This window comes from Neoarius graeffei, chromosome 1 (assembly GCF_027579695.1).
Source record: "Neoarius graeffei isolate fNeoGra1 chromosome 1, fNeoGra1.pri, whole genome shotgun sequence".
Lineage (NCBI taxonomy): Eukaryota > Metazoa > Chordata > Actinopteri > Siluriformes > Ariidae > Neoarius > Neoarius graeffei.
The window spans coordinates 15,055,602-15,068,421 of record NC_083569.1 but is presented as its reverse complement, the minus strand read 5'-3'; the positions used below and the strand labels follow the sequence as shown (position 1 = coordinate 15,068,421).

General features: G+C 41.1%; 2 protein-coding genes across 4 annotated transcripts in view; one reads left to right on the top strand and one right to left on the bottom strand.

Annotated features, from left to right (window-relative positions):
• Positions 1 to 4,694: 4,694 nt before the first annotated feature.
• Positions 4,695 to 12,291, top strand: LOC132883798 (tripartite motif-containing protein 16). The gene is made up of 7 exons (XM_060917822.1): positions 4,695 to 5,116; positions 6,826 to 6,921; positions 7,023 to 7,265; positions 7,624 to 7,783; positions 7,881 to 7,940; positions 8,030 to 8,584; positions 12,275 to 12,291. The coding sequence occupies exons 1-7, from the start codon at positions 4,766 to 4,768 to the stop codon at positions 12,289 to 12,291; spliced, it is 1,482 nt and encodes a 493-aa protein (XP_060773805.1). The 5' UTR covers positions 4,695 to 4,765.
• Positions 6,908 to 12,820, bottom strand: part of c1h22orf39 (chromosome 1 C22orf39 homolog) — a 49,568-nt gene continuing 43,655 nt past the window's right edge. Inside the window, exons 3-4 of one of the 3 annotated variants that reach the window (XM_060929909.1) lie at positions 12,624 to 12,778; positions 6,908 to 7,273 (exon numbers count right to left, since the gene is read on the bottom strand). In XM_060929909.1, the coding sequence (XP_060785892.1) occupies positions 12,659 to 12,778 (120 nt within the window). In that variant the 3' untranslated portion in view covers positions 6,908 to 7,273; positions 12,624 to 12,658. Of the gene's footprint in view, positions 7,274 to 11,698; positions 12,779 to 12,820 lie in introns of those variants that run through there. The other 2 variants (XM_060929918.1, XM_060929900.1) reach the window with 2 other exon arrangements.

Sequence of the window (12,820 nt, the reverse complement as noted above, 5' to 3'; positions counted from 1 at the left end):
AAAAAATGGAACAGCAGCACTGAATTCACCAGTTGCAGCACTGTCGGGGCTGTCATTGTAAGATTGGACCTGTGAGCACATCCTGTCTAAGTGTAGTTAAATTATAAACAAATGCTGTCTTTCATAGCATATACAATGCCTTGCAAAATATTCAGTCTCCTTAAAAGTCAGATTCATCTGGATTACAAACAACACTTACACAGATTGTTCCAGGCAGCATTTTTTTTTTAATTGCAAACTGGTCTTGAAGTCAATTTTCAAAGTCAAAATTCATTATTTATAAGCAGATCTTGAGAAAATATATATAAAAAAATACTGCTTGCATAGATCCCTTCAAACTAATACTTGGTAAAACCACCATTTGCTGGAAAAACAGCATTAAATTTCTTGGGGTAAATTCCTACCAGCTTTGCAAACCCGTTCTTCCTAGTAGATTTGGTCCAAGATGTGTTTTCAAACAGTGACAGACAGACCTAGATAAGAAGAAATTAAATGTAAAGGAGCTGACAGGGTGGGAAATACTTGAGTAATTGTACCACACCTAAGTATTATTTGGCTTATTTATATGTTTCTTGACTGTTATAGAAATTGAACCCTTGTATTTTTTATGTAATTGCATTTCAAAAACAAAAACAAACAAACAAAAAAACCTCTTAAAAACATTTTTTGTTGTACTTAACTGTCTCATCTCATTACCTCTAGCCGCTTTATCCTGTTCCACAGGGTCGCAGGCAAGCTGGAGCCTATCCCAGCTGACTACGGGTGAGAGGCGGAGTACACCCTGGACAAGTTGCCAGGTCATCACAGGGCTGACACATGGCCCTTTTCCACTACCCTTTTTCAGCTCACTTCAGCTCGCTTCAGCCCGACACGGCTCTCGTTTCGACTACCTTAGAGCAGCACGACTCAGCTCGCTTCAGCCCTGCTTAGCCCCCAAAACTCGCACGGTTTTGGAGTAGGGCTGAAGCGAGCCAAACCGAGCCGAGTGGGGCTAGGGGCGTGAGGGGACACTCCCCTGTGCACTGATTGGTGAGGAGGAGTGTCCTCACATGCCCACACACGCCCCGCGAGCACGCTGGGATCTGTAAACTCCGTAAACCCGGAAGAAGAAGAATTACGAATTACGAGAATTTCTGAAGCCTCGCCTCATCTATATGCTCTTGCCAGTATCTGTTGGCGTTGTCGGTGACAACAAGCCACAGCACCAAGACCAGCAACACTAACGACTCCATGTTTATTGTTTACTATCCGGGTCATGAGACTACCGCTTAAAAGATCACTGATGTCACTGTTTGCGCCGCCTAACGACATCACGTGACGTCCACCCACTTTCGCTAACTCCACCCAATGTGTCCACCCATTTCCAGCCAGCACGGTTCAGCGCGGTTGTAGTCGAAATGCAACTCCAACAGCCCCGCTCAGCTCAGCTCAGCCCAACTCAGCACCGCACGGCTCAGCCCAACTCAGCCGCGTTGGTAGTGGAAAAGCGGCAGTAGACACAGACAACCATTCACACTCACTTTAGAGTCACCAGTTAACCTAACCTGCATGTCTTTGGACTGTGGGGGAAACCAGAGCAAACCCATGCAGACACGGGGAAACCATGCAAACTCCGCACAGAAAGGCCCTCGCCGGCCACGGGGCTCAAACCTGGACCTTCTTGCTGTGAGGCAACAGCGCTAACCACTACACCACCGTGCCGCCTGTACTTAACTGTGTATATTGATATATTGACAGGCCAAAATACTCTCATCTATGATAAATTGTGATGTCCAGATTTCTGTATGTCACATTTATAAAATACAAGCAAGACACACCATGCATAATAAACAATATGCAATATGAATAATCACAAGATGTTTTTTTTTAAAGACACTTCATGTTTTACACATTTTTCACATATAAAATAAAAGTGAGGTCCATAAGTATTTGGACCTGACATTTTTTGTAATTTTGCCTCTGTATACCAGTGCAATGGATTGAAATGAAGCCATCATGGTGAGATTGAAGTGAAGACCTGAGTTACAGGCCGATCCTGAGATCGAAATGCTGACCTCTTCTGCTCCTCGGACTTGCCTGATCCATTCTGATGCCCTATGTCTGGCTGGAGTCTCATCGCATTGCTCCTGTCGAGGATGGGCCCATATGGACAGTCTAAAGTCACACTTAGAAGAAGCTCTGGACACTTACAGTTAGACTTTTATGCCTGAGGACTATAGTCGACTTGCTAACTTCAGGACTGCCGTTGTCATGAACAGTTTTACACAAGTTTTCATCAGTGAACAGTTGATAACTTCAGCAAAACAGACTTCATGTTAAAACTATAATGATTTTCCTGATTTCACAGTTAGACTTTGTGACTATATAGGACACTGTTATAGAAGCAAGTTATTTATAATCACATTGTCTGTTATCACCCAAATGAGGATGAGTTCCCTTTTGAGTCTGGTACCTCTCAAGGTTTCTTGCTCATGTCATCTGAGGGAGTTTTTCCTTGCCACCATCACCGCAGGCTTGCTCATTGGGGATAGATTAGGGATAAAATTAGCTCATGTTTAAAGTCTTTAATTTTCTGTAAAGCTGCTTTGCGACAATGTCTGTTGCTATAAAAATAAACTTGACACCTTTAATTCAAGGGGTTTAACAAAAATATTGCATTAACTGTTTAGGAATTACAGCCATTGATTTATATAGTCCCTCCATTTCCACAGGCTCACAAGTAATTTGAACAATTGACTGATAAACAGCTTCATGGCCAGTTGTGGCCCATTTCCTCGTTATTTCATAACAAATTAAGGACATGAAAGGTTTGGAGTTGATTCCAAGTGTTGAGTTTACATTTAGTTCATGGGAACTCTCAACATGCAGTCCAAAGAGGTCTCAGTACAAAGGAAGGAAACCATCATACTTGAAAGGCTGAAAAAAAAAAGACCTATCAGAGAGACAGCAGAAACTTGAGGAGTGGCCAAGTCAACAATCTGGTACATTAACAAGAAGAAATGCATTGGCAAGCTTATCAACACCAAAAGGCCTGGAAGACCACAGAAGACAAATAAAGTGGATGATTATAGAATTATTTCCTTGGTGAAGAAAAACCCTTTCACAACATCCAACCAAGTCAAGAACACTCTCAAAGAGGTAGGCCTATCATTGTCAGTCTACAATCAAGAAATGTCTTCATGAATGTAAATACAGAGGGTTTACCTCAATATGCAAACCAATGGTATCACTCAAGAACAGAAAGGCCAGATTAGACTTTGCTGGAAAGTCTGCCCAGTTCTGGAAGATGGCCCAGTACTTTAGTCAGATAAAGCCAAGATTAACTTGTACAGCAATTGTGGACATCGGCATGTATGGCTGTCAATGGAAATGGGTCGCTGGTGTTTATTAATGATGTGACTGCTGATAAAAGTAACAGGGTGAATTCTGAAGTATAGACAGCTGCAAATACTGCAAAAATGATAGGGAGGCACTTCACAATCCATCCATCCGTTATCCGTAACCACTTATCCTATGAAGGGTCGCAGGCAAGCTGGAGCCTATCCCAGCTGACTATGTGCAAGAGGCAGGGTACACCCTGGACAAGTCACCAAATCATCACAGAGGTGACACATAGGGACAAACAACAATTCACACCTACAGTCAATTTAGAGCTACCAATTAACCTAACCTGCATGTCTTTGGACTATGGGGGAAACTCACGCAGACATAGGGAAAACATGTAAACTCCACACAGAAAGGCCCCCATCAGCCACTGGTCTCAAACACAGAACCTTCTTGCTGTGAGGCGACAGTGCACTACACTACAGTGCTGCCGCACTTCACAGTGCAGATGAATAATGACCCAAAACATACCATGAAAGCAACCCAAGAGCTTCTTAAGGCAAGAAATAGAATGTTATTAAATGGCCAAGTCAATCAACTCAGTTGAGCTGCTTTACACTTACAGAAGACAAAATTGAAAGCAGAAAGTCCCAAAATAAGCAACAACTTAAGGTGGTTGCAGTAAAGGCCCAGCGAAGCATCTCAAGGGAGGAAACTCAGCATTTGGTAACGTCCATGGGTTCCAGACTTCAAGCAGTCATTGACTTCAAAGTAGTAAAAATTATGCTTATGTTTATAATAATGTTAGTTTGTCCAATTAATTTTGAGCCTGTGAAACTGCTAGGACTATGTAAAAAATGGTTGTAATTCCTAAACGGTTAATGTGTTTTTGTTTAACCCCTTGAATTAAAGCTGAAAAGCTACATTTCAAATTCATTGTGGTGGTGTACAGAGGCAAAATTACCAAAAGTATGTCACTGTCCAAATACTTATGTACTGTACGTGAAAACAAAGAGCACTGATGTGTTTTTTCCAGTGTGTAATGTTTTCTGTATAAGCAATACAGTTTGTTTTTTGCTCTCCCTATTATGATTGCTTTTCATAACAGAATTTTCTCCATAAAATGAATCACTACAAACTGCATCATGGCATAGCCTTAACATTTTTTTTATGCATGTTGGCTTGTGGGACAAGTTTCTGCAAGGATTAGTAACGTGAAACCATGTGAGGAAACATCTTCATGTGTGGAAAATGTTGTGCTCATGCTGTGGTTAAGTGAATATCAGTCCTTTGAGTCAGAAGCTTAAACCTTCCAAATCCACGCCCTCGCTTAGAGACAATATTTGGACTTGGCAGTGCCACACTCATACTTCAGGAGAAACGAAACTAACCAGTGCCAGCCTGGCTTTGCTGCTTCCATTATCTCCTTTTTACGATCGGGATGGATGAAGAAACGGACATACCCTCAGATCTCAGCTTTCCTGCACCCTCAGATGTAGCGTGTGATGCGTGCACAGGAAGGAAGCGTAAAGCAGAGCAGTCCTGTCTGCAGTGTTTGGCTTCATACTGCGAAACCCATTTGGACATGCACAACATGCTGCATGTGAATGAGAAGAGACACAAACTGGTGTCAGCTACAGAAAGATTCAAGGAGTGCATCTGTCCTGAACATGATAAACTCATGGAGGTTTTCTGCCGCACGGATCAGCAGTACATCTGCCACTGGTGCATTACAAATAAACACAGAGCTCACGATGTCGTCTCCATTGACCATGTGGTGGCAGAAGTGAAAGTAGGATTTTTTTTAAAAAAATCATATAAGGTGTAAGCATGATAACTGCAAATATACAGTTGTGGTCAGAAGTTTACATACAGTGACATGAATGTCATCTTGGATATGAATGTCATGGCAATATTTAGGCTTTCAGTAATTTCTTTGAACTGTACTTTTTCTGTGACAGAACGATTGTACAGCATACATCTTTAATTAAAAAAAGGCTAGAATTTGGTGCACAAGTTTTAATTTTCTTTGAGTTTTCTGAAATCAACACAGGGTCAAAATTATACATACAGCACATCTAATATCTGAGTAAAATATCTCTTTGCAAGATTCACCTTGACCAAACATTTTTGTTTTCCATGAACAAGCTTCTGGCAGAATCCTGGTTGGATATTTCACGACTCTTCATGGTAGAATTGGTAGAGTTCAATTATTTTTTTTTCTTGGCATGGACTCAACTTATAAGCACGCTCCATACATTTTCAATAGGTTTGAAGTCAGGACTTTTTAAGCCAGCTTAACAAGGACATTGAGCAAGCTTAATGTTAGCCTGCTTTATCCTCAACAACCAGCTCTGATGCATGTTTTGGTTCATTGTCCTGTTGTAACTCCTAAGTCCCAAGTCATGTTCAAGTTTCTGATGGTTTATGCTGAAGAATTCTGAGATAGTCCTCTTTCTTCATTATTCCATCCACTTTGTGCAATGAACCAGTTCCACTGGCAGCAAAACAGCCCCAGAGCATGATGATCCTACCACCACCACCAGCTGGTACAGTGTTCCTCTGTACATTGTGGTCATTGTGGCCAAACAACTCAATCTTTGTCTCATCTGACCATACAACTTTCCTCCCGAAGGCTTTTTCTTTGTCTGTGTGGTCAGCTTCAAACTTTAGTTAAGCTTGAAGGTGTTGATTTTGGAGCGGGGGTTATTTCTTGGATAGCAGCCTCTTAGTCCATGGTAATCTGAACTGTAGACAGTAATCCATCAGCTTCCAGTTCATGGCAGGACTGTGCCATGGTGGTTCCCAGGTTGTTCCTGACCATCCTAACTATTTTCCTTTCAGCTGAGGGTGACAGTTGGGTCTTCTTGAAGCAAAGTGGCTTGGCAAAGTGACTACACCTCACAATAACTTGGATACAATTGTTTGAACTGATCTTGGAATTTGCAGTTGTTTAGAAATTGCTCCAAGAGACATTCTGGAGTTGTGTATATCTGCGATCTTCTTTCTCTGATCTGCACTGAGCTCCTTGGACTTTGCCGTTTTACTGTGTGTTGGTCAATCCAATGAGTGCTGTAAACAAACCCTTTTTATGATGGCACAGAGAAGCTACCAGCTGTAGTCAATCATGATCACTAACAGGAAGTTAAGAGACCTGAGACTTAGCAAGATAAGAGACAATCTGGAAGTTTCAGCACCTCTGAATTATTAATCTAAGTGAGCGTACATAAATTTTTGATCCTGTATGTATAATTTTGACCCTGTGTTCATTTCAGAAAACCCAAAGAAAATTACAACTTGTGCACCCAATTCTAGTGTTTTTTTTTTAATTAAAGATGTATGCTGTACAATCATTCTGCCACAGAAAAATAACAGTTCAAAGAAATTACTGAAAGCCCAAATATTGCCATGACATTCATATCCAATATGACATTCACGTCATTGTATGTAAACTTCTGACTACAACTGTAGCTTGTTTTATTTTATTTGTCTGTTTTTCAGTTTAAGCTTGGGACCACACAGAGGGAGATTCTTGACAGGATTAAAATCAGAGAGAGAGAAATGCAAGAATTAAAACAAGCAATCAAGGCTTTCAAGGTTTATTAAATCCCTGCATTAATTCATTCATGAAGCAGTAGATTTTTTTAAAATCATATTCTGAGTCACATTTTGCTTCCATATTTCTTAAAAAAAAAAAGGCTTCAGCGGCGCAAGCAGTGGAAGAGAATGAGAAGAGTTTTACAGAGCTGACCCACTACATTGAGATGAGACAGTGTGCAGCGAAGGAGCTGATCTTGGCTCAGGAGGAAGCTGCTGTGAAGAAAGCCCTTGAACATTTGGAGCGACTGCCATCAGAGATCACTGAACTGAAGAGGAGAGAGCTTGAACTGCAGCGCCTGGAGCAGCTCTCTCAAGCAGATCATGGCGTCCATTTTCTACAGGTAGCCGCCTAAATAAAACAAAATGTTTTAAGAAAAAGTTCCTCACTGATGTTCAGGGTAATTTTAATTTCATTAAACACCCATTGGACATGCCTGAACTGCACCAAGAAATGCAGTCATTCTGCCTAAAGGTGTCGAGAACCTAGTTAGCTAGGTGTGCCTTTTAATGCTGATTTGGTCAAGCTTTGCTCACATGCCATAGTGACACGGTGAAACGTAAAATCTCTGAAGCTTGGTTCATTTTTTTAAGCACATTTGTGATCTTTGATTCCTTGTAAACGTTGAATAAATATACGTTACACATATTCTTTTAATTAAAAAATGCACATGAATATATTTTATTCTTTGTTGTCCACAGAGTATTTTGTTCACTCCTGCACTTTCTTCATCCTTGTCTTCCCCTGTGCTCTTTGTCCATCCTTACTCCTCATTTGAGCTCGCTACTGAAGCTGTCTCAGACCTTATAAAGAAGATGAAACATGTCTGCAATGTGCACTTCACCAACATCTCTGAACATGGTGAGGAAAGATTACTTTGCAGACAAAATAAAACAATTTAATCTTTGTTACCACAAGCAAGACACTTACCAGGACTAATCTATCTTTCTTTTTGCAGTCCAGACAGCAGAAATTCTGGCGTCACCCATTTTGAAAACACGGGAAGTTTTACTGCAAAGTGAGTTTACCATTCCACCCATAACACTCCATACCTGACTTTATACCAATGATGATTTTTCACAATGTCTGTGACTCCTCATAACCTAGGTGCTTCCAAGCTCACACTGAACCCTGACACAGCACACGTGTCTCTGCGCCTGTCTGAAGACAACAGTGAGGTGAGTGCCATGACTCTGGAGCAGGATTACACCGACCACCCGGACAGATTTGACCGCAGAGCACAAATCCTTTGCAATGAGGGTCTTCAAGGCACCCCGCAGTACTGGGAGGTGGAGTATGGAGGCAACAACTGGGTGTGCATCGCTGTGTCCTACATCGGAATCTACAGGAAAGAAAAATGGGGAAAGAAAAGCAGTCTCTTTGGCAGAAACTGCTGTTCCTGGGGCTTGCGCTGTTATCCATCTTCCTATAAATTCTGGCATAATAATGAGTACATATCAGTTAAGTACAGCAGGCGTTGTTCTAGAATAGGAGTGTATCTGGATCATGGAATAGGAATTCTGGAGTTTTACAATGTCTCAGATGACATGAGTCTCATCTATAAGGCCCAGACCAAGTTTACTGAACCTGTATATGCTGGGTTTGGACTGGCAGGAAAACGCACTCACATTAAGCTCTGTGATTTAGAGGCGGCGGCCATGAGTGGGGGGGGGGGGGGGGGGGGGGGTTACTCTCGTAACAAATTAACATGAAGGAACTGGAAGTGGTGGTTACAATGATTTGATATTTAAGCACCTTATCAATGTACAGTGGTACTTGAAAGTTTGTGAACCCTTTAGAATTTTCTATATTTCTGCATAAATATGACCTAAAACATTATCAGATTTTCACACAAGTAGATAAAGAGAACCCAGTTAAACAAATGAGACAAAAATATTATACTTGGTCATTTATTTACTGGGGAAAATGACCAAATATTACATATCTCTGAGTGGTAAAAGTATGTGAACCTTTGCTTTCAGTATCTGGTGTGACCCTGTTGTGCAGCAAAAACTGCAACTAAATGTTTCCGTTAACTGTTGATCAGTCCTGCACACCGGCTTGGAGGAATTTTAGCCCTTTCCTCCGTACAGAACAGCTTCGACTGTGGGATGTTGGTGGGTTTCCTCACATGAACTGCTCACTTCAGGTCCTTCCACAACATTTTGATTGGATTAAGGTCAGGACTTTGACTTGGCCATTCCAAAACATTAACTTTTTATTCTTCTTTAACCATTCTTTGGTAGAACAACCTGTGTGCTTAGGGTCGTTGTCTTGCTGCATGACCCACCTTCTCTTGAGATTCAGTTCACGGACAGATGTCCTGACATTTTCCTTTAGAATTCACTGTTATAATTCATTGTTCCATCAATGATGGCAAGCTGTCCTGGCCCAGATGCAGCAAAACAGGCCCAAGCCCTGATACTACCACCACCATGTTTCACAGATTGCAGGGCTCGAAATTTGCGGTGGTCCGGTCGCCCAAGGCGACTTAATTTTTCTTTTGCCGGGTAATTCCTGTCACTAGCCAGCCCGGCTGGCTAGTTGAAAATAAAAAATATATACGGTATGAAGTGAAGATTCAGACACACCATCAACTAAAGCCACCACATATTAAGCGTGTGCCGTGCCTGTGTTAATCAATGTGTTTATCAGCAGGATGGAAACTACCGAAGAATTCCGAATCATATCGTGTACGAGTCAGGCTGTCGTTTTTTTCACTACTGCACATGCATATAACGCATCTCGTTGAATATCGCGGTAATCATGTGTAGTATTGGACCAGGTGGGTGGAGCACAGAAGCACGGCAGGCCAGAACTGAGTTCTCAATGAACTATTTATTGCTAGCTTTTCAGCCTTTTATCACTTCCCAGCCATGCGCGCGCGCACACGTGTTCTGATTGGGGAGAGAGAGCTCCCTTTGTCTGCTCTCCTCTCCTTTTAAAGGGCACGGTCACTGGGGAAGATACACAAACACAGGTTAATCCCCATCAGGTGCAATGATTCCACCACTTACCTTCCCTGACTCCACCCTCCATTCACAGACCGATGCTTGGCCACGCCCCCGCTGCCACATCACGTTATCAAATTCAATAGATGTGGCCAGATTATCGCCCATTTAAACACGTGTTTTTGTTGTTGTTTACATCTACATCTGCCAAAGCTACGTTGCGATGTGGAAATTTCTGAAAGGTGTACAGAAACTGCCAGAGACGGGGACAAAGCGACCTCAGTCTGAAGAGGAGAAATGACAAAGGGCTTATAAGCAAACGTGGGAGCAGGGTAGGCCTTGGCTGCGATACGATTTTTATGGAATAATTAATTTATTTAAAGTTGATTCCTAGTCAATATGAAGCTCCTAATGTTTTCTCTCTCATAAATGGTTAAATACAGAAAGCATGTTGGACATATTTTGGGTGCTATAGTCATGATAGTAAGTATATTTGCTTTCAATAGTCATACACCAAGTTGCCAAGTTTTCCAATATTATTATTTGTTGATATTATATTATGGTGCCCTGTGGTGTTCTCATTTATGTATTTAACAACAGTATCAAAATACTCAGGTCTTGAAATAAATGCACATTAGTCATGAACAATGGTAACTACTCTCTTTTGCGTTATTTTTGACAGAAGTAAAATTCATACATGAACAAATTTTGGCTGGTTGATTTTCTGTTTGGCTAGTTACTTTGGAAGGTAACTAGTCCGGCTGGCTGGTGGAAAAAAAAAAAAAAAAACTTCGAGCCCTGGATTGGATAAGGTTCTTATGCTGGAATGCAATGCAATGCTTTCCTTTCTCCAAGTATAACGCTTCTCATTTAAACCAAAAAGTTCTATTTTGGTCTCATCCGTCCACAAAACGTTTCCAATAGCCTTCTGGCTTGTCCATGTGATCTTTAGCAAACTGCAGACAAGCAGCAATGTTGTTTTTGGACAGCAGTGGCTTTCTCCTTGCAACCCTATCATGCACACCATTGTTGTTCAGTATTCTCATGAACATTAGCCAATGTGAGAGAGGCCTTCAGTTGCTTATAGGTTACCCTGGGGTCCTTTGTGACCTCACCAACTATTACACACCTTGCTCTTGGAATGATCTTTGTTGGTCGACCCCTCCTGGGGAGGGTAACAATGGTCTTGAATTTCCTCCATTTGTACACAGTCTGACTGTGGATTGATGAGTCCAAACTCTTTGCAGATGCTTTTGTAACCTTTTCCAGCCTGATGAGCATCAACAACACTTTTTCTGAGGTCCTCAGAAATCTCCTTTGTTCATGCCATGATGCACTTCCACAAACATGTGTTGTGAAAATCAGACTTTGATAGATCCCTGTTCTTTAAATAAAACAGGGTGCCCACTCACCCCTGATTGTCATCCCATTGATTGAAAACACCTGACTCTAATTTCACCTTCAAATTAACTGCTAATCCTAGAGGCTCACATACTTTTGCCACTCACAGATATGTAATATTGGATCATTTTCCTCAATAAAAAAATGACCAAGTATAATAATTTTGTCTCATTTGTTTAACTGGACTCTCTTTATCTACTTTTAGGACTTGTGTGAAAATCTGACATTGTTTTAGGTCATATTTATGCAGAAATATAGAAATTTCTAAAGGGTTCACAAACTTTCAAGCACCACTGTATATGAATTTTTTTTTCCTCCAGTGTGTAGTTCTACAAAACCAGCAGCAGAGGCCACAATAGATTTTGGGGAACGTCAACAAGTTTGCGCACTGTGTGTGTGTAAAATTCTGGGGGTGAGACATAAATTTGTTACAAGGACATTTTATTGCATTATACCACAACACTTCTTGAATCTGATTGGTCAGAAAGTGTTCTTCGACATTATGATCTCAGTAAAACACATCACTCATTTACATGTACTTGTAAAGCAGATGTGCCACTTAAACATTTAATTATTTTCAAAATAAACATTATTTAACAAAGAAAAATTTATAATTAGGACCGGGAAGGACAGAGGACTTTCACAGCACTTCCTGTTTTCTCCATAAAGGTGAGTAGTTTTCTTTGCTTTATTAAATTCAGGAAGGGGCTGGTGAGGTAACTTTAAGAAGAAGGAACCTTTATTTGTCACATGCACACTTCAAGCACAGTGAAATTCATCCTCTGCATTTAACCCATCTGAAGCAGTGAACACACACACACACACACACAGCCAGAGCAGTGGGCAGCCACACCGGAGCGCCCGGGGAGCAGTCAGGGGTCAGGTACCTTGCTCAAGGGCATCTCAGCCCAAGGCTGCCCCACGCCAACCTAACTGCATGCCTTTGGATTTCACAGCTGCTATAATGCAAGTGATAAAAGGAACTACGTTATCTTGGCAGGTATTCCACAACATTAACGATAAAGGGCTAAAGAGTATGATATTTTGTTCTTGCATGAGTAAATTGGAACAATTAACAAAAAATTCCTAAGACTACTTCACCTTACCCTTTTATTTTGCTATAAAAAGTATGACACTTTTGTCAAAGTACACCACAGCAAATTGAGGACATGAATCAGTGTCCAAGTTTGTTCATGTGTCTTTTTCAATGTGCTTTAAAATGCATTACTAGCTTAAAATCAGGTCTGATCCAATTTGTACCTTATTTCTGACATTTGTGTACATGTATGATGTGATGTGACTAAGAGAAACAATGGCAGACTGAATAAGCTAAATAAATAAAGACTGACATGCTTAAGGCTGTTTGTTGTGTCTTCAAGAACCATTATTTTCCCTCATTAAGAGGCAAATGCCAGTCAGCTGGTGGTTTTTGTCTCATCTCCCAAAATGGAGGGAAGTTCTTCTGTTCAGCCACTCGCTGTCTCTCACTTTTCTGAAGACTCTCCTGGGGGGGAGGAAGAAAAAAAACAAAAACAAAAACACAATA

Excerpts from the sequence above, each read along its gene's own strand:
- LOC132883798 (XM_060917822.1), top strand. The coding sequence starts at position 4,766 with ATGGATGAAGAAACGGACATACCCTCAGATCTCAGCTTTCCTGCACCC. Across the intron at positions 7,266-7,623 it reads ATGGCGTCCATTTTCTACAG|AGTATTTTGTTCACTCCTGC; the intron begins GTAGCCGCCTAA and ends TGTTGTCCACAG. Across the intron at positions 7,941-8,029 it reads ACGGGAAGTTTTACTGCAAA|GTGCTTCCAAGCTCACACTG; the intron begins GTGAGTTTACCA and ends CTCATAACCTAG.